Below are 22,071 nucleotides of genomic sequence, written 5' to 3' on the forward strand. Positions count from 1 at the left end.
TGATGTCACGACTGGGGGAGGAGCCATTTGTAAGAGAGTAGACTAACACTCAGAGAGCTTCCACAGGAAAAACTGATGGCCATGTGAAAAAAATTCTAACGTGACTTTTTTGCCTTCCTGCTGCTTCTTTTTATCAGGACCTTCCTCTTCAAACTCTTGTTCAGTTCATGCTGGACATTGCTCGAGGAATGGACTATTTGAGCAACAGAAACATCATCCACAGAGACCTGGCTGCTCGAAACTGCATGTAAGTCCATACACTAACTGGATTACAGCTGCAAAACATTCTGGATTAAACGGTCAGCTCAGTGTTTTATACAGGTCATGCACACCTTGGTATTATTGTGCCTTCATTTTAAATAGATTCCCATTGTTATGTCATAATATGACCTTCTATCTGTGTGTGTGTGTTTGGCAGGCTGGGTGAGAACATGCGTGTGTGTGTTGCTGACTTTGGGCTGTCAAAGAAAATCTACAGTGGAGATTATTACAGACAAGGCTCTGCCTCCAAACTTCCTGTCAAGTGGATCGCTCTGGAGAGTTTGGCTGACAATGTCTACACGACACAAAGCGATGTGGTAAGACACACACAACACTCTCACACATCCACCTCACAGCCACAGTGATAATCAACCCTAAACATTTATTTCTGTGCATCTGATGTCAGTGGGCGTTTGGAGTCACCATGTGGGAAATTGTCACCCGAGGTCAGACTCCGTATCCTGGTGTAGAAAACTCTGAGATTTATGAGTTTTTAATTAAAGGAGAGCGACTAAAGAAACCTCTGGACTGCAGAGATGATATGTGAGTGACATCATTAAGACATCATCACCATGTGTCAGACAGTGTAGATAACCTTGTCTTCTTTTATCATTGGTTTTAGTTATGAAATCATGCACAGCTGCTGGAGTCCCATCCCCAAGTGTCGCCCCAGTTTCAATGGCCTGGTCATCCAGCTAGACAGGCTATTGTTTAGCCTAGCCCCTCCTCCTACACAGAGAGCACCTTTGCTGTACATCAACCTGGAAGGGGAGAATGGAGCATCCAGCTGTAGTGTCCCCTGGCAGCGGCAGGGAGCAGACGGTCAGAGGGACTGGCTGATATCTGGTGCAGAGCTTGCGATTGGAGGGGACTACAGGTACACTACTGGCCCCTGTGGAGGCCCTGAAGAGGATGAGCAGCTAGTGAGGGATGAAGATGAAGACGATGTTGTCATTAATGTTTAAGAGTAAATATAGTTGTGTTCTTCCTACTGTGACATTCGTAAGGCTACAGTAAGGTGGAGACAGGTGTCTAAGACTAACACGTTACATTTCCTGACTCAGCTCTACATTTCTCACCAAGATAAAAACTAAGGTCACATTTGGAAAAAAACCCAATGTGACGTCATCACATCTTTGTTTACATTAACGCCATGGTTACTCAGTATTATGACCCTTTTGGACCAAATCAAGCCAGAAAAGGCTCGATTCAGGTCACTGGAACCTGGAATTGTGTGAAAATTATTTTTAAAAACATTCCGTTGCACCTACAAGCTCCACCTACTTCCAAGTCAGGGCATTATTGTCATCATCCGGTGGATAAAGCACTGAAAAGCAACAAGACTTTGGAAACAGGTTGGAAACGTATTAAACTTTATTGAGAAGATTAAAAAAAGGTATTTAATAAGGAAACAAAACAGTATAAGGTCACATGACTGTTATGCTGCTCAACACTGGTTCACTATCACTAACATCCATATAAATCTATACATTGATCAGGAGTAATCACTGACTTAGTATATTAAATACTTTTACCTCACAGCAGATATATTGCTGATTTGTCAGTTTCTGGGATCATTTTTTAAACATACTACTTATGCCTTTAGGTTAGGTTTTAAAAAAAACTTGGTGGTCTACATGCTGGACTAAAGTGGACTAAAAGGAAGGATGCTGGACAAAAATGTACTTCCATGTGGACTGTTGAGTGGGATAAACCGAACAGATATGGACTCAACTGATGTGGTGTATTTAAACAAATGTGACTGCAAACGGACTGCACTGACCAGTTTTGTTAACATATCATTGACAACAAATGTGTCTTATCTATAATCAGGAGATTTTTAAAAGTACTTTTTAACTGAAGAATAAAACCCTTTACTATAAACTGACTTGATACCTACAACATCCAGCATGATGGGAAATCAAGGGACAGTGTTGTAATGATGTGAAAAATGTCTGTCTTTGTCTTGTCTGTCTTTGTCCATCGCTGTGTACTAAATAATAAACTTGTGTTCCATTCACTCATCTGGGTTCTTGTTTGAGAATGAGAACCATTTCACATATAGTATGTAGACGTGAAATGAATATTAGTCTGTAGAAAAATAAACAACATGGGTGCACTCGAGTGCTTTGTAAAGCTAAATGTTGATGTGCCAATCATCACATTTAATACTGCTCTACAAAAAAACTAAATACTGTTAAGTGTTCAGTCACAACACTTGTTCTGAACTTGTGTTCAGCCATTGAGCTCTGTCGCTTCCTGTGTTGACAAAAGTGGGGATATTTTACCAAGGACAATTGTATTGACAGGTAACCTCAATATACTTTCCTCTGGAGCTCAAGGTGGTGGGCTAGTAGCCTAGTGCTACAGTTTACTGTAGAGCTAAGCATGCAGCTAAGCTAGTTTTCTGTTTACAACTGTATGGCAATTCATAGGCTCTTTGTAATCTAACGACTGAGAGCTACTCTGCGTAAGTGCTACTGGTGTAGCGAACCTGGCTAGCCTGTCAACTCTGGTCACCTCGCATGTATTTTAACAGATAATTGGGAGATTACACCAAGCTGTTGGCAGATCATTTATAATTTCCATGTTACCCTTGGAAGGAGTGCCATTACTGTTCTTAGAAAACTACATTTTATTAATAAAAAATAATAATTTTGATTTCTTGTAGCCACTCTGAAGAAAAGGGAGAGCTCAGGTTAGCTAGTCAAACATAATAAACGTACTGTGGCCTGTGAATCACATACTGTTTTTTCCCAGATGGAATTAAAAACTGTGGTGCAACACAGCTTTTAGTCTTAATATTATGAAATTATCTGTGATCAACTGTATAATGACCTGCAATCAGGTAAAGAAACATAACTTCAACTTCACTATGCTAGCTGTGAACACTTTGATTAGCTTTTGGATATTTAGCCATTAGCTTATGGTTTAGATGTTTAAGCCAACCTCAGAAAATGCAATTAAGATATGGTTAGTTTTAACAGTAATGTTGCTATTTGATTCCTTACTTATAATAGATATTTTTGGGGAAAAGATGTGAAAAAACCCCATGAAACAATAGTTTGATGTGTGAAATGGTACCCAACAGAAAATTTTGTTGCGCACTATCTGCAATGTTTGCTCTGTTGCACGTTGCCATAACCATACGAAATTACCGTTTATTACGTCTAGTATGGGTGCTAGTACTGTAAAGTGTGCGATTACAACGTGACATGATTGCTTTTCTCATCTCCTCTGTCATAAACTAGTAGCTGGTTAATTGTAGCCTCGTTCTTGGTTTCAGGAACTGCGCCAACATGTTTTATTTGATCTAATTTCTTCTCTGTTGTCATATCTAAAGACAAGAACTTGCCACTAACCAGGTCATGTCGGTCTGCACCGACGTAACACTACTGCAGAGCAAAGGCAGCCGCCATTTCCCAACAGAACAAGAGGGAGGGAGAGAGATGAAGAGGAAGAAGACAGACACACGGGAAGCACGGCTGTAGAACAAAAACACATATATGGCTCAAGTAAGGCGTTATTTTACCAACACCAAAACAGGGCCACTACACATTTTATCCCTGTGTTTAAATTCCGGTTTCACCCACACGCGTAATTTATAAAACACCAGCAGGCACTGGATGGGTTTCAATTTTCAGTCCAGACTGCGTCCCACCCGGGGTCAATTTACTGGTTGAGGTTTTAGTTTCTCCCAGTTTGAACTAACCTAACTACATTTAACCGCGTTTGTCTACTGTCGGTCGTCCTTCCTGGTGTCTGTGTCTCTTGTCAGTCGACCTGTCCGTATCTAAAGTCTGTCGACCAGTTTCCTCTCCGTCTATCTTCTGGCGATGGCTGTACTTCCCTGAATCAATATAACTGCAACTGAACGCTTGGGAGTCAGTGGTGGGTGCGTCCCAAGAACCGCTGTTCATTTTCGATAGCGTAGAAGAACCTCCGTAATCTGTCGGTGTTCGACGACACGTTGTTTCAAACAGGTGGCGGCAGCAAGATGGCGTCCGAGGCTGCGCAGTAGCGAAGGAGACGGCGATGACGTGACGACAAGAGACACCTCGTGTTGCGTTTCTTCACTCACTTAGAAAACGACTTGCGATGTCGCGATGTGGCGGAACGGTGATAAAACTGACGACAACGGTCGGACTAAAGCCCTCCCGTCGAATGATGTGTTCAAGGTAATAGTGCCCGAAGCAGAGCACAGAGTTTGGAGGGTTAATGATGATAGACGCCATTACTGAGCAACTGCAGGCCTGCTGGGTTAGCTAACTCCTGCTGCAAATAGCTGTGTCTTTGGTATGTAAATAACCGTGTCACATGGCATACTGAACATTAGAGTTTGAAGTCTTTGGCTAAAACATGTTTTATTTCAAGTGACTGAGACATTGCATTGGTATTAGCTGGTCTTACAGGTTGTCAAGCTTATTTGACATTAAAACCAAGGATTTTTAGTATGTAAGCTTTAAGTATTTTACTTCTGTTATTTGGAAGCCAAGCAGGTCGGTGTCGCTCTTTGTTTAAATACCATGTTTAAAGCAATATGGTTGTCTAAAGTGGTATGAAGACATAACTGCAAAATCATAGCAAAATAGCTACCATGACATTAGCGTGTATGGTAAAGAAAAGGTAATACAAAGACAAAAAACAGCCCTAGCTTCTGCATCAGTAGAAATAGTGAGTGTTCCTTTTTTCCCCAAAAAGAGTAAGAGGAAATATGGAACTTTAACCAACAGGGTGATCTGATCTGCACCTTTCTGAAACACCTTGTGTTACAATTTTCAGTCTTTGTTTATTCCCCTTTTTTGGTTGCCACATCTGCTTGAAACTTAATCAGAGACACAGATGCTTGGTGATATAATGTCTTACAACACACATTCATATATGAGAAATGCACGACATTGGCAGTGTCCACTGACCTAATGTAGTGGCTGTTTGCTTCTGCTGGGTTATGTTGGATGATCCAGCTGTCAGTCAGATACCCTGGACAGTCGTATACACGCTCCAAGTACTTAACATCAACTATTCCCTTGTGCAGATAAGGGCAGATGTGATTTACAAACCATACACCATCTTTTGTAGACCTATTACTGAGTTGCTACTTAATTTGAGGTGTTTTTATTCTTGTACAAGATAACCTTTGCAATATGGCTGCTTTCACTAAATATTAAATTATCCCCAAATCACAAGCAGCTGATTAAAAAAAAAAATTTCATGTGTTAAGTACAAAAAGAAAAAAAAACTGATTGTTTTGACAATACACAGTTGTAGGTTTATTGGCTAAAATCCAACTTTTAAGATTATTATTTGAAAATATTTTGGCATTGTTTGACTGTTGGTCTTATCCCTCGTGTGAGAGTGTGTGGCCGGCAGCTAGTTCTATTCAATAGTGGCCTTGTTGCAGAAGTTATGTGATATGCAGTAGATATCATTGCCTGCACTTTAAACTCAAACATCTCAATATTTTGAACAGCTCTTGCAACTGTATGACTGGGTCTTTTAACCACAATACATTTAAATGCAATTTCTTCTGTTTCCTGCTATGTGTATTTATAACTAGAAATAGATTCACCAGTTGCAGCATTACATTAAATAATTTTTCTTGGATGGCATGTAACTACGAAATGTTTTTTCTGTCATTTATTTATACATCTATCTATTGATGTTTCAGAATGCTGTCTTGAACAATTGTCTGCACCTGTAAGAAGGACCTTCCCTTAAATGTCTGGGACGTGTCCATGGCTAGCAAAAGGAAGCAGAAAGACATGGTGCTCCGTCAGGAAAGAGCAACCACCCCTGCAGCAGCGACTGCAGCTGAGCATCCAGCTGCATGCAGTATTCTTTCTACAACACAAAAGGCAAAGGAAGGTGGTTGGAAACTACGCAGCCATCAAAACGTAACCAACAAAGAGAGGGATATGACGGGCAAGGAAGTCAGCATGTCTCCTGTTCTTTCGCCTGTCAAACAGCCCACTAGTCTACACTCTCAACAAGAACCTCTGTCTCCTGTCAGTTTCTGTAAAGGCATCAAAGTAACTCTAGACAACAACAGCATGTGGAATGAGTTCTACAGATGCAGAACAGAAATGATTCTGACCAAACAGGGCAGCAGAATGTTCCCATATTGCCGTTTTCGTATCTCGGGTCTACAATCTGCTATGAAATACTCTTTAATTATGGACATCCAACCTTTAGACAATAGTTGTTACAAATGGACAGGCAGTAGCTGGCAAGCGGCTGGGAAAGCAGAAGGTCATAAGAAGAGTCCACCATTCGCCCATCCAGAGTCCCCCTCAACGGGTGAACATTGGATGCAAAATCCAGTGTCTTTCTACAGACTGAAACTTACGAACAGCATCTCTGAAGGGAACATTTTTCTGCACCCAATGCACCGGTATCTGCCACGACTGCACATCATTCCAACTGATAAAGCTACTAAAGACATTAAGTTAACTGGGCCTAGTGTTGTCACTTTCACCTTTACTCAGACAGAATTCATGGCAGTCACTGCCTACCAGAACTCTAAGTTTGCTCAACTTAAAGTTGACTACAACCCATTTGCTAAAGGACTAAAGGAGGAGTTGTCCGGTTCTATGGGCCAGAAGCTGAAACTAAACTCTGGAAAAGATTTGCACAAAGAGGAACCAAACAGAACCAATCCATTAAAGACCAACCTAAAATCTTTGCTTGCAAATCATAAACGAAGAAGCCTAAAATTAGCAGATTCAAAGTCTTTACCACCAGGTGACACCACAAACAAAATTCAGTCCACTGCCAGAGTTCCTGAGGAGAGTTTGTGGTAAGAGTTTCAGTTTGAATTTTTTTTTTACAATGTCTTTTAATAGTTGATTTGACTTTTTTATCAGATTGATTGTCGGGTAGCTGTGGATTAATTATCCTAAGCGTGAGCGTAGCTTATTATGATTAATTATGGCAAAACATTTTTTCTGTATATTCCTGGGTCAAAAAGACAAATAGCAGCTATATGTATATATATATACACATGTGTGTGTGTATATATATATAGGTATATATGTATATATATTTATATACACGTGTGTGTGTGTATATATTTATACACACATGTGTATATATATTAGAAAACGACTTGCGATGTCGTGTATATATGTATATGTACATGTGTATATGTATATATATATACACATGTGTGTGTGTATATATATATAGGTATATATGTATATATATTTATATACACGTGTGTGTGTATATATTTATACACACATGTGTATATATATTAGAAAAAATCTTGCGATGTCGTGTATATATGTATATGTACATGTGTATATGTATATATATATACACATGTGTGTGTGTATATATATATATCCTGCTCTGTCAGTTTCACTTCACAGTTCTTGTTTTTCAATCCTGATTTGTGTTTCAACAACAACACAACACAAGAGCTCACGCAGTCAGGTGACACAGTTCTCGCTGAGACGGGAGGATAAAATTTGAGGAACTTGGCCACAGATGATCACAGACCTTTTCATCTGCATTGGAATAATCTTCCACTTTTCTTTCACTTTAATAGTACAGACAGAAAAGTTGTTGAAAATCTCTGCAAAACCCTAGCTTTTCTCCCTTTACTTCTTCTCCTTCGCTCTCATCCACATCCTCACTTTGGACACCCTCACCTAGAATAAAATACATTTCCTTTCTTCCTTACCAAAACTGCACATTCAGTAACAGAAGATAATTTAAAAAAAATGTGACTAGTCTGGATAACCCTAACGAGGCATCTGACCGAAAGTTGGAATATCAAAAAAAAAGAAAGAAAAATAATACCAGGTTTTACAAAGCTTAACCAATAGATGTGTTATAGATATTTATTTATGCATGTGTATGTTACTCGCTAACATAATGTTTCTGTTTGATTTTCTTTAGCAGTGGTTCACCTCCTGCTCAGAAGTTATTTTCAGAACTTATTAGGGAAGCTCACGTTTCACTGCAACGTTGTAACATGGAAGAGATCAGTGCTAACAGCACTTCACGGAGAACTAAGCTAACTCACATGGAAGATGAAAACCAACAAACACCATCTGCAAACAAAAGTGACTGTGTGTTGATGCCAAGAAAACTTAAGACAACAACAAGACAGTGTTTGGATGTAGAGATTCCCAAAAAAACTGATATTTGTGAGGTTGTTAATGTGTCCCAGAAGTCCTGTGCAGAAACGGACCATCAACCTAAACTAGAATCTTCATCAAAGGTGAATGTAGAAAAGAAGAGATGTACAGCAGCACTCCCTCTTCCTGCTCTTGCCCGGTTTTTAAAGCAACATTCAACAAAATCAAAAAAGTCCAACATTGGGCCTCCTCCTACAGTAACACCTGACTCTAAAGCACAGATTTCTGATAAAAAGGTTCCTGAAGGCAATCTCGTTGATATTGTAAAAGAATCCAACAGTTTCACAAATGATCCTACATGTGAACCAGTAAAAGTTACCATTCAGCCTACCAGTCTGTCATCAGGTACGGCTGAAAACATTGAACCAACAGTACCAGACGCTGGCAATTCCTTTGACTCTATTTCAACTTCAGAAAATCCAAACTTTCGACCTACAGACATTGATGGACCACCAGTATTATGTACCCTTGAGGATTTTACACCCACTGTCTCCTCTCTTTTATCTACCTCTGATGACTCTCCTGTTTTATCACATCCCATTGATACAGTGTTACATGTGAATAAATCACCACAGACTCGGGCTATCACAGAGTCATCTACACTACTCCCTAATTCCCCTACAATAAGGTCTGTTTCTTCACTTCCTGACCCAGAGTGTTCTTCTTTTACATTTGAGCCTATGTCGCCTGCAAGTTCTCCAGAACCATTGCCAGCTCTTGCTGATTCATTCACTTTAGAACTTGAATCGACCCTTTCTCAGCAAGGCCAGAAACCAGGAACCTCTGACTTGTCGACAATGAGCGAAGGACCTAGCACATCCGTGTTTCAATGGCACACAGTGTTACCTCCCTCTGTGCCGTCCTACATGGACACCGCATACACACCATTTTCTCCTACATCACAAACGCTTTCTTTCTCATCAGTCACACCACCACTCTTACATTCGCCTCCTCCAATAGACCCTGTACCCCAGATCCTTCAACCTGCCTTGTCCATTGCGGCCTCAGATTCAATTTCCTCCTTCCAAATTGCTGAGCAGTCACTTCCATTTCCTGGTGAATTGTCTCCACTTGTGCTCCAACTGCCACTGTCTCCAACATTTTCCTCAATAGATGGTGATGTACTATCACCTGCACCTTCTCTCACTGATCTTGTGCAGTTTTTCTCCGTTAGTGATGAACTTGGGATGGAGGTGGAGTTTTCAAATTCAGGTTTAACGCCAGCGCCCGCACCAGCACCCGCATCTGCAACTGCCAGCTGTTCACCCACTTCTAAATCAGAGGAAAATGCACCAGAGCCATGTCAAGATGTTGAACCACCCAAGAAGTCCTGCAAACGCAGGAAAATCTCCTGCATGCAAAAGCCATCCAGCAATGGTCAGGATCAAAGAGTGGATGGTTCTTATGCAAACATGCAACCGAACATGGAGGAGGTGGAGGAACAGTTGTTTGTCTCATTTACATCAAAGGTAAAACTTCACTTGTATTACATTGCCTTTCTGTTTGATTTTGTAAAAATAGATCAGAAAACCAACAGTGAAGTTCTAGCTGCATTTGTCCATAAATGTCTTACTAAGAATGTCTTACTGATTGCTGCACATGTGATTGTTATAAAGGGTTTAATTACATTGTTAGACATCTTGAGTATGCTGGAAGGATTAGAATTTGGTGTGTGCCAATATTGCTAAAACATTAATGGACTGTTTATAAATTGGGCCACACACCACACATATATTAACACATAATTGATGCTCTCCTGAAAAAGTTAACTTTACAGTATCTGCTAGTCACACATTCTGTTCAAAAAAAGAAACCATCACTTTGTCTATTAGAAAATGTTTTACAAAATTAACCGTATATTCCAGGAGGCCCTCAAACTTCACATTCCAGACTCATTAGAGGAATCTCACCATCAGCCAATGCTGGAAAGTCACCCATTGCCTCCAACTGAGACACCTGAGAGCGGTGATTGATGATGATTTTTTACATTCAAGTCTCGTAGTGTGTTTATGCTAAGCTAAGCTAACCAACAAGGCTCTCCACATTTTCAGCTGATGACAGCGATGCCGTGCGTCAGAAGATCTACAGGTATGAGAAGAATCTTCTCAGAGACCTGAAGCTAGTCAAGCATCGGCAGGTCATTCATCCTGTGTTACAAGAAGGTCTGTATCAAAGCAAACTCAGGCTCTATAGGCGGCGCCACTGAGCTAATGGTGGCTTTTCTTGTTTTTGTGAAACACAGTGGGTATTAAGCTGAACCTCCTTGATCCAACTCTGGCCATAGACCTACAGTACTTGGGGGTTCATTTGCCCATCCCTCCTCCTGGAGTTGGACTGGAACCACTGACACAGGAGCTGACATCGTCTCAAGGTATTTTCTTTAAAACCTGAATATGAATACAAATGTGATGATGTTTGTGTGACCTTCGAGTCTAGGCATATATGGATGTTTTGTACTTTATTTCTAAAAAATCTCTCAGTCCTTTAACTCTACTGACGATTGTTGTTCTCTCCCTAGATGTTCTGTTATTGTTTACTTTTGGAGGACCTCCATAATATACCAACAACTTCAAATTCATGTTCCTTAAAATTCTGTGTCACTCTGCAGGAACGTCTGCAGCATTTGTTTCCAGAACAGGAAAAACCACTGACGTAACTCTGATCAAAGGTTGGAGAGAGAAGTTCAGTCCTCCAGAGGCCCCGCCCACACCAATGGCCAAACCTGAAGGTAATGTTTAGACTGTAATGAGAAGACTTGACCTCATAGAAATTAGTTAATTAATTAGTTAATTTCCAGTTAATGTGTTTCCTATTTTAGTCCTAGAGTGAAACACTGATTCAAACTGTTTCTAAATAAACTGAGATGGTTGTTATAGTGGGCCATAGAGACTTTTTACATTATCATTAGTTTAGTAAACCACCATTCATTTGTAAGGTGCAATGGATGCCAGACATGTAAGGTTTACCAAATATATATGCAGAAAAAGATTAAACTTCTACAAAACTTTTGACGGCAGTGACACTTTCTCCCTCCCTCCCTCCCTCTCTCTCTCTCTCTTCCCCTTTGTTTTTGGGGAAATGTAGGTTTTTTTTTTTCATGTTAAAATTTTCCATTAAGTTTATTAAGACAAAGTTTGTCTTGTGAGTTGTGGTACATGAAAAAATGATTCGACATCACTTGACTCGTTTATTATTTTATGTTTTCCTAACCGCCATTGCCACAATGCTTTAAGTCACACTTTTTTTTTGAATCTGTACAATAGAATTTTAACTTGTTTTTGTAACTTTTTTCCTGCAGTCAGTTCCAGTTCAGATCTGCCCAAAAAGAACTTGTCAGCATTCTGCAGTGACATGCTGGATGAGTATTTGGAGAATGAAGGGAAGCTGATTGATGAACGAGCAGCCAGCTTCTGTCAGCCACAGGAGGAGCAGGTGCCGTATGAACTTCCAGCCCAGAGCACCAGCTATGTCCGGACACTGGACAGTGTCCTGAAGAAACACGGCCCTCCCACATCTGACCTCATATCTGGATTCATCCCTCCCTCTAAGAGACCCAAAGTTTCCCCTCCAGAGAGGAAGACACGAGACAATCTAAAAGGTTCAAAGCTAACCAGGATGCGACAAAAACCGGCTTCTCCTCAGCCTGGAGAAAGGCCTTGCTAAACCAACCCAAGTCTCAAAGCTGCCTGCATGAATGCTGATGAAGTCAAAGCAAACAGCAGCCATCACTGAATCTTATGTTTCCCGTTTAACAGTTCAATTCAACCACACAGAGCCAATATCAGTCTCCCCAGAGAACCACAATTTTAAAGGCAAGAGGATGATGAGGAGATATAAAACCTCAGGTCAAACTCTACCACCACTTCAAGATGACCCATCGGGACTAGAACCTATAGAGTCGGACACAGAAGTGTCAAGAACCAATAGGCAACAAGACAAAACACCTGTGATGACCAGAGCTCTGCTCAGGCAGAAAGATCTGGAGGATGGAGTAGTGTGGGAGGGTCAGCCCCGGACCAGCATCACCAAGGAGCGGGCTACCATTGCTCTGACATCACTCTTTACACTCATGGTATGTAAATAAAGCACATCCTTTTAGTTTCAGTACTGACATATTCTGCTCACTCAAGAGAGCAGGAGGTGGTGGAGGTGTAAACGTACTGTTCTTTTTTGTTCCTCAGGGTTTTGTCAGTGAGAACCCAACTGCTCCCATCCAGCTGGGGTGCAGTAGAGCGCCGCCCTGCCTTAATGACTACTGCAGGTTGGGCTGCATTTGCTCTAGTCTGGCTTACAGCTACAGGATCGGGCACTGCGGCCGGCCACAGTGTATGTTTGGCTGCAGCTGCCTCAAACAGAAGGTGGTGCTGCTGAAGAACTTGGACTGCCCCGACCTAAGCCCTTTAAAACAGGGCAGCAACAAGAAGAGCAAGAGGAGGAAAAGGAGAATGAAAATGGCTTATGGTAAGAACAATAACTCTCAATACCATGACTGTGAGACTGGGTGAGCTCTAATTTGTGTCCTGTTTGGCTGACAGTTCTGAAGGAGGCAGAGACAGTTTCCCAACCTGCAGAGCGGGTCCACGTTCTCTGGAAAAAGGAAAATGAGGACTTGGATCCAGAGCCAACATACATCCCTCAACAACACTCCCAGACCAACCTGACCAGACCTGTCCATTTGCAGCAGTGTTTGGACCAAACGAGAAGCTGTGCCAGAGTCAGAGCTTACACCGGGAAGGGACGGAGTCAGAAACTGAAGGCAAGTGTCTGTTTCTCACTAAAAATATGAATTGTCAACTGTTGATTACAAATGTGATGGGAATTAGTTTCAAAGATTGCTTGTTAATGGGAAGGTCAAACTTGCTGTACATTAAAATGTATTTTAATATTTACTTTTTGTAATTTATGTAGATTTGACCATATGTCAGAATTTTCACTTTTTTATTGGTGTGTCTTTTAGGAGAAGAATGAATCACTCCAACTGAAACCTCACACTCCCCAAACCTCAGATGAAGTAAGGAGCCAGAGTCCAAGTCTCTCTTCAGGTGGGTTTATTCACATATAATAATTATTTATTATATTATTTATTGGTGACTGCTTTCAACTACACAACAAAGTTCAGAGAGAATTGTGACTTTCTTGTCGTCAAAATAACTACTGGCCTATTACTGCCTCTTGGGGCTGTTGTGATTAACTGAGTAAATATTGACCAGGAAATCTAATCTTTGAAATTACAATGAAAATGTTCAACGGAGGCAGCAGTGGATCAATATCTTAATTTTGACATACAAAATTGCTAAATTTTCCAATAAACTTGGTGTGGGATAATGAGCTGTTGACCCAAAACCCAACACAACAATTTTATGTGTGGTGAGTGACTTAAAATGTATCTGACTAATTAGGAATTATTAGCCAAATCATGTTCCTTTATTTTGTACTAGTAGTTACATTATTGTTCCCCTGCAGTAAAACTCGGACTGAGAGATGTTGTCATTTTTACACAGCAGCAGAACAGTCTCAGCCACCTCCATCTGTCCAGCCTCCCATTCCGCAGACAGAGCTGCCCTCTAAGCCATCGAAACGCCTGATCATCCTGGCTGAGTGCAAGTGGACGTCCGAGGATGACCGAAACCAGGTTTTAAAGAGCATGTGTGAAGCCATGGCTCTGGACCGACTAAATACTCAGTTCTGGGTCAAAGACTATCTCATCACTCCCATCAGTCAGACTGTGGAGGAGGGCAACGGCAACTGCTGTGTCCAGTACAAAGTCCACATCAGCAGGCCCACACTTGAGCAGGAGGAAGTGGAAAAACCCCTCGAACAGGTACTGTTCTTTGATGAACGAGCAGCCAGCGTCTTAGTCCTTATTAATGCCACTGATCAAGATTCAGTTTTCCTTCATTAAAATCACTTTGTCTTGGTCTAAGAGAGAAAAAATGTCAGACTGAGATGACATTATTTTGTCCTGTTAAACAGTGCAGTGATTTTGTTAATTGTCTATTCCACAAATGCTCAATGCCTTAGAAAAGCTTGCACTCTTTGCTTCTCTTTAAACCTAAAACCTAGGTTTTTGTACTGTAAATGGCAGCTCACTGAAGCTATTTGGACAAAATACAGAAAGGGCTTTACAGCTGTTTAATGTGAGTGTGTGTTTTTGTCCATTTCTGTAGAGCAAGGAGGCAGAAACTGAGGAACACATGACCAACAAAGACGAGACATCAGAGAACCGGCAGAATCAGGTGGAGGAAAGTGACACTAACGAAGAGCAGGGGTCTACATCTCAACAGAACAACAGTGGGAGTGAGACTAGTGGACAGGAACTGAGGAAAGAAGCAAAGACTGAGGACAGCCTGGCTCTGCCTTTACTGACAGGAATCTCCCCTGCTGGATTTTTGTCTGCCAAGGTGAAGCAGCCAGGAGGCACAGACCACGTGGTCGAGGTGAGGTCTGATTCTGGTTGGTCTGAGACTTAGAGTGACTTTCAATACAGTTTTCTCACATTTAACACTTGTTTTGTTTCAGGTGAATGGGAAACTCTATCCTCTGGCTAAGATTCAGTTAGGAAAAATGGGGGCGCTGCATCCTGCAAACCGCCTTGCAGCTTACCTAACTGGCCGAGTGGGGTCCATAAAGAAGCAGCTACAGACACAGACTATAAGTCCAACCACCCAGACCACCACCACTATTACCACTTCTCCGGCCACCAGCACCTCCACTGGGACTTCATCCCAACCCCAGTCAATGGTACCAGGAACACTCCCTTCCACTTCCTCCACAGGTAAGAAGAGACTTTCTGTTTGTCCTACAGTTGGTGAGGCAGTTTACAGTTAGTACCACATAAGAGACCATTGGTAGTGCTTAGATATTTTAGTTCTGGAAATATGGTTATCCTTTGCAACCTGTCTGCTAACAGGATGACATTACTGAGCCACAAAGGGTGACAACCATAAGGGTTTATCTATATGTCACAGGGAACCATCAGGCTGCTGTCAGGACTCAGCCTGATGGGGAAGAACCCGAGGGTTCCAGGACTCAGATCATTTCAGTCAAAGTATACCCAGTTTCTGGGAGTGGTCAAGTCAGAGTTTTACCAGCAACTTCTGGTGGCTCTGCCCCTTCAACAGGTGAGACTAAATCATTAAATTGTGAAAAGTTCACATCAGTGAATCAGAATTAAAATATTTTTAATTTCAACAGTATCGATAAATGTTTATATTACAAAAGTGTTATTTTTTTAGCCCATATATTTGTTTAGGGAACATTAACTACAGTATGTTTTGGCAACTACCAGACATTGTCAACATGGACTTCTGAGTTGACAGTTAGCACAGTGTAGCAAAATTGAAATAGACGGAGACAACAATACCTAAAAGATCAACAAGAACCACAGCTTCTACCTACAGTCAATACAGTGACGTGCAAAGAACATTAGAAAGGTTGGTGTGGTACAAATATGAAGAATGGAACATGAGTGGGCTTTGAGATCACTCCCACAAGCTACGGTGTTCATTTGGTGCTTCATTCCCCAACCATCCCCACTGAGTCCAGGCTCCTACCCAGCACCGAACTGGCTTTGTTGATGAGCCTTATCAGCTGTTTCCTGTGGAGACCAAGTGTAGCTGGTTATGATAGTTTTTGAAAAGGGCATCAGAGTTAGCCAACAAGTCGAAGCTTTCATTAAGGAGGACGCTCAATATGATGATTGATATTAACTGGTAAGAGTGGGGACTTGGACCTTTGGATCTATGATCATCTCTTTAGCCACGATGCTGTTCAGCAAGAGGTAGTTGTTTACACTCCACAGGGTTGGTAATTCAGGTTCCTTGAGTTCTGAAGTGTATTAAGAGGAATATGATTGTCCCTCCTATGATTATGAAGGACATCCTTACCTGCAATTTCTCATGGTGTGGCTACAAAAAAAAAAAGAGTTATTAGTGCTTTAAGTTGGTCACAAGCCTTCACATTTAGTGGTGTTAACACTACATGTAATGGTGTAGATGTGGCTGTTGTCAGTTTGATTAAATATGTCTTTTTACAGTGTAGTTGTAAATTAACCTCAGGTGTCTTTCCAGTCTCTCAGGTGATTCATCCTGGAAATCTGGTCTCCAGTTCAAAGATAACCCCAGATCAAAAGGCAATTCCAAGTCCTCGTCCAAAGGCCCCACTGTCAGGTGTGTCTTCTCACCCTGTAGCCCAGCCTCCACCTGGTCAGAGGGTCTTGCTGAAACCAGTTTCTTTACCATCAGGAAAACAGTTTTACCGATTCCCTGATGGAAAAGTAGTGCAACTGGTGCCTCTCAACAAAATGAAAGCAGAAACCCCAGCCCAGTTTGTACTGAGAGGTGAGTCTCCATGTAAGCTGACCGGCAGTGTTTGTTTACAACATCTCCTCAGAATCATTACTTATCCTTTTGCTGCTTTAATGATTAAAAGAACATCATAATGTAGAGTTATATTCTAAACTGAATCTTCTTGCCACAGGCTGTTCTCCTACAGCTCTCCCCCGATTGCCACTTCAGACTCCGGCGGTCACTGTTCAGAATCAGAAATCAACCACCACATCAGCCACACTTCCCTCTGCTGCTCCTGCCTCCTCACTCTCAGGCTTCCAGTCCTTCTCTGTCTCCCCCCTCCCCTCTCCTCTTAGTCCAGGCTCTGGCTTCCTGTCTCAGAAGGGAACATGCACCTTTAAAATCTTACCTGCTAGCACCAAGACAGAATCCATTGTTATCAAATGTTCTCCACTTCCACTTCTTCCCCCTGAAAAGTTGCCCCTGCCCAACAGCCCAACCCACTTAAAACTGAAGCCACCAGAATCCACAGCGCCCCCTTTTCTTACTGGAGGGTCAGTGCCTTCTCATGGACCACAGTCAGAGTTTGGAACCACAGCCACGCCCTCTCCTGCCTCCGACTCAGTGGTCACTGAGCCTGAGGTGGCCGAAGACCCTTTGGATTTGGACATTGTCTGTGTGGACGATGATGGTGAGATCGTGGTGGACCCAGAGCCTTTATCCAGCGGTGAGACAGAAAACTCATCAGACTTCAGTGGAGAATCAGCCAGTGAAGAAGTGTTGGTGAAAGGAGGAAGACAAAGATTGGCGATTGACATAAAAGTAAGACAAACTGTTGTGATGCTCACTCTATCTTCTTAAAGGACAAATTTGTAGTATTTCCCCATTGCTTGTTTGTGTTAAGGTTAAGGTCGAACTTTATAGATCCCACACTGGGGAACTTTTTGAAAGATCTCTCTGGGTCGGTGGATATTTATTTATTGTTGCTCACTACACTCTGTGTTAGTGATGAATTGGTGATGAAGGGTCCTTCGTTATGAGTCGCCCTCTGCTGGACATTCAAAACAATATCTTTCCCAGTCTAAGCTGATATGTGTATTTGTTTACAGCGAGTCAAACACAAACGGACACAGCGGCAGCATCGTAAGCTTATGATGCATAAATTTAAACGTTTGAGAGAAGAAGTGGGGTTTGAAGATGACAGGGTGTCAAAGTTTGTCACCCTCAACAAGGTCAGATCCTCATCCTCCCCACGTCCAGTCTTTATCCTCTTGATATCTGCTCATCTTCCTGCTGTCCTCTGCTTTTCATTTCTTTTTTCTCTCATTTTCTTTATTTCCTTGTCCTCTTCCCATCCTATCAATGGATTTTCACATGGTTTTTGCCCTTTTCTTATCTGGTCTTTAGCTTCTTGTCCTAGTCTTTTCTTTGGCTTTTCTTGATGCTAATTTCACTCTCCTTCTTTCTTTTTTCTTCTATCACACTCTTTTTTTCCTACTCCTCTTCCTTTTGTTTTCTCCTTGTCTTGTCTTCACAGACAGATGTTGTGTCTGTCCTCCAGGCAATGCAGGTGATCAAGGACCTGAGGACGACTGAAACAAATCTGATGTTAAAGAAGAGGGATTTGAAAAAAAAGAGGGATTCATATCTGGCCACACTGGTTCCATCAAGTAAGGGAGAATGCGGACTGACATCTGTAGCTATAACTTGATGACTTCTTTGTTTTTTAGAAATGTCTTGCCCCCTTTATTACATTGTCCTATAGATGGAGCTCTAACATATAGTGTGTTTGTGGCTGCAGGTGAACATCAGCAGCATTTCAGTAAGGAGAGGGAAACGGAATTGGAAAACATAGACCAGGCCACCAATCAGCTGCCGGAAGAGGATTCTGATGATGATGTCATTATTCTGTCATCTCAACAACCTCAGCAGACACCTATCCCTCCTGATCAGTCATCTGACCAAGCCCAGTTATCTGTAACTGGTCCCAAACCTGCTGGCTCCACATCAGCTTCTGTCCAATCTTTAGTCCCCACCCTGGTACAGCCAGTCCACAGTGTCCTGAAGAAGTCCAGGGGGGCTGCCCCTGTCATTCATCGGGGCGGGGTCAGAGAGCGACAGAAGACGGTCCCAAACATCTTGTCCCGAAAGAGAAAGCCTTCACCATCTCCACTCAAAGACACTTTGGATTGTAAGTCATTTTAAGACCTGTTTTTAAGATGCAAATAACAAACAATCTTATCTCTAACTGATGAAATAGACACATTGTCTCAGTTCACTTCCTAAGACTGTGTCACCATGTAAACATTATTATTCTTTACAGTTTCTCGTGTTGGTAACATCTAAATCTGTCCTACACTAAATATTCACCCAGAGAGTGATTTATGTTTTGTTTTTTTTCAAACATTATGCACCTGTGTTTCAACTGATGGGTCTGTACATTTGTGTCTATGAAGCTCCACCCATCACAGCTGTGGTTCCAGCTGATGTTCTGACTCTGGTTGGTACAGCGTTGCCTGGACAAAAGCTTCTGACCCTTGGGCCAGTAATGGACAAAAAATCATTTCTGCAGCCAACCACAGGTCAGTCACAGATACCTTCTGTGTTCTCTGGTGACTGATATGGGTGTCATAATAAATATGGAATATTATCATATCCTTATCAAATGCTTTAAGCTAAACTAGGGCTACTTTTCTTTAATTTATCGTGAATTTATCAAATAATTTAAAAATATGCACGTGAACACATTAAGGCCTTTTTTTACACCAGAACTGTTTAGTTTGCTTTAGGTGGACCAGAGTTTATGTTTCATAGCAGTGGTCCCCAACCCCCGGGCTGAGGACTGGCACCGGTTCGTGCGTCAATTGGTACCAGTAAAGATTGCAACTTTCAGAAGGCATTATTTCCGTTGTATTTAATATCCGAGTCTGAACAATGTTTTATTTTGAAAAATTACTGGATTCTCTCCGCTGCATCTGTCTATGACTCACACTTGATACATGTCATGATGCCTCGGTCACGTGTCTTACCTACACTATACCACTACTTTCATAAAAGGTCTGCTGCAGCCCATAACACAGAATACATTACCGCTAAATCGAAACCCCCAAGCTAGCAAAATGTGCAAAACGAAAGGTGCATTTAACAGACAACTGCATACCGCCAACATGAAATATGGATTTATTGCGACAGGTTGATCCTACACACCGAGAGGCAATGAATCCTTCTTTACTACTTGGTGACCAAGCGGGACAAGTGCGATGTTACGAGGACGTTGCTAATAAAGTTACATACATAGTGGCTTAACATTTATTATATTTTGGAAATACCAGTTTTTATACTGATCCAATCAATTTATTTAATTGTATTTATCCACCACACCTTAAAGGCTGGTCTGTGAAGAAATTGTTAGACATTTAATCGGTGTGTAGTGAAAAATGAGGCAGTTTATCCAGCTAACCACAGAGTAGGTGAAAAAGAACAGTGTATTTTGGGTAGGAAGCCATAAAGACAACAGTGCAAAATGGAAGTAGCAAAGATAAACAAAACAAAGGTTTAAAATGTTTAGTGGGCAGAAGTGGAGTAGTGAGGAGGTGCTTAGTAATATGCCAGAGGCGTACTGCATACTGCAGTTGTTTGTGGTGGACTTAACCAGTCTAGGGTGAAGATTAATCAAACAAAATAAAGGTGTGGAAAGATTTTTTGCATTCCACGGTCAACTGTTTCAAGTCCCCGAGCTATTCACTATTAAAACTTGAGTTACAGAGCCTGACATTATATATTCAGGATTTGAAACACATCAAATGATCATCAGACCATTCATATCTCACAAACTAATTTTCATTTCATACATTTTCTCTTCTTCCTGTTTGTAGGTATGGTCACCCTCAACATCCCCAGTGTGACCAATAAGATAAAGCTGGACTCGCTGCTGTACCCCACCTCTGGTAAGGTCACTCATTCACTCGCTACCTATGACCACTAAACTGTCTTTATAAACACACTTATTAACTACTTATTACTCATCAATTTTTAAAGTGGTTTCGCACATAGTAATGTTTAGTTTTGAATATGAATCCTGGTAAATGTGTTAAGCAAACAGACACATGAGAGAGAGAGAGAGAGGGAGAGAGAGAGAGAGATGTCAGTCTCTGTCCAACTTCAAATGGGCTGTTGTTCCACATTAAAGTGAATTGAACACAGCAAAATGTCCAATGCAGTCAGGGACGTATAACACAACAGTGTGAATGTTGTCGTTACACAAAAGTCCAAGTCTGTCTTTTTTTTTTCAGCTGCAAAACTCCTCCACCTGGTTCCTGAGCTTCCGCAGCTCTCACCAGCTAGCCCTCTGGTGTTGTCTGCTGGTACAAACCTCACCTCCCAGAAGAATCCGGACAAAAATCAGCAACACAATCAGAACCAAGAGAAAGTCCAGGGCCTAATTGAAACGAACCCTAAATCCCCCATCTCCTCATCATCTCCTCCCTCCACTGGAGGTGGGGCGTGTTTTCTGGATCCAGGGGTGGAGCCTGAGGGTGGTCCCGAAGGTTTAAAGACACTCCTCAACGAATTAGTCTTTCTCAATCAGAACACTGTTTCCACAGCAACAAAAGTGGAGATGTCAAGTGAAGCAGTTAATGTTGAGGGTGAGGGTTGTGTGAAGGTGAACTGCACCCCCCAGAAAACAGAGGGGGCAATGCTTCAAGAACACACGGAAGGAACACCCAGCAGAACCACCAATGGGAACACCACCAAAGTAGTCTTGACCCCACCCCCTTTATTGCAAATGAAAGTGGGTGAAGCCATCTCATCAGACTCCACCCCCAGTCACAAAGCAACAGCAGGTGAAGGAGCTGGTGGTCACGATGATGCTTCTCCATCATGGAGACCTATGCCCCGGCTGGTTCCTCTGGGAGTTAAAGGAGCGCCACCTATCTGACAGATCATGTCACGTCTGGTTAAAGTTATCCGCTGACATTTCTGCAGCTAATGAAAACAAAAGACTGATTATTGACTGACTTTTATTTAGAAAACCTTTTAATGATGCACTGTAAACACAAGACGAATAGAAACCTGAGATACTTTTATTATAAGACATTTAAAAGAGTTTTCCGTTTTTTTTGTTTTAAAAAAATATCATGTTTCATAACAATGTTACAGGAGATAAATGGCAGTTTGTTTGACAGTCTTCCTGGTCCAGTGTGATCAGGAAATGTGGACATTGATGACTGATGACTCTTTTCTGTTTAACTATGTACAGTTTATGTGTTTCTGAAATTTGTATTTTTCTACACTTCAAACAGACAAATAAATGACTAGTCCAGGACACTAATTTAAATAAAGGTTGACGTTGGACATTTGAACTCAGTCCCATTACT

The 22,071-nt window shown here is 41.6% G+C and overlaps 2 protein-coding genes across 2 annotated transcripts in view; both read left to right on the forward strand.

Annotated features, from left to right (window-relative positions):
* Positions 1-2,281, forward strand: part of tyro3 (TYRO3 protein tyrosine kinase) — a 7,278-nt gene extending 4,997 nt beyond the window's left edge. Inside the window, exons 15-19 of the mRNA XM_008314909.3 lie at positions 6-29; positions 138-247; positions 419-578; positions 668-804; positions 884-2,281. Coding sequence (XP_008313131.1) covers positions 6-29; positions 138-247; positions 419-578; positions 668-804; positions 884-1,226 — 774 coding nt within the window. The 3' untranslated portion in view covers positions 1,227-2,281. The remainder of the gene's footprint in view (positions 1-5; positions 30-137; positions 248-418; positions 579-667; positions 805-883) is intronic.
* A 160-nt stretch (positions 2,282-2,441) lies between these two features.
* mgaa (MAX dimerization protein MGA a) lies at positions 2,442-22,048 on the forward strand. The gene is made up of 23 exons (XM_008314897.3): positions 2,442-4,439; positions 5,930-7,057; positions 8,164-9,874; positions 10,271-10,370; positions 10,457-10,567; positions 10,648-10,776; positions 11,014-11,133; positions 11,704-12,058; positions 12,102-12,477; positions 12,587-12,866; positions 12,941-13,161; positions 13,363-13,447; positions 13,907-14,226; positions 14,573-14,842; positions 14,925-15,180; positions 16,475-16,744; positions 16,884-17,515; positions 17,803-17,925; positions 18,231-18,363; positions 18,495-18,884; positions 19,150-19,275; positions 20,569-20,640; positions 20,986-22,048. Exons 2-23 carry the CDS (start codon positions 5,997-5,999, stop codon positions 21,630-21,632), a joined length of 7,788 nt encoding a protein of 2,595 aa, XP_008313119.1. The 5' UTR covers positions 2,442-4,439; positions 5,930-5,996; the 3' UTR covers positions 21,633-22,048.
* The last annotated feature ends 23 nt before the right edge of the window (positions 22,049-22,071 follow it).

Source organism: Cynoglossus semilaevis, chromosome 1, assembly GCF_000523025.1.
Source record: "Cynoglossus semilaevis isolate Cse_v1.0 chromosome 1, Cse_v1.0, whole genome shotgun sequence".
Taxonomy (NCBI): Eukaryota; Metazoa; Chordata; class Actinopteri; order Pleuronectiformes; family Cynoglossidae; genus Cynoglossus; species Cynoglossus semilaevis.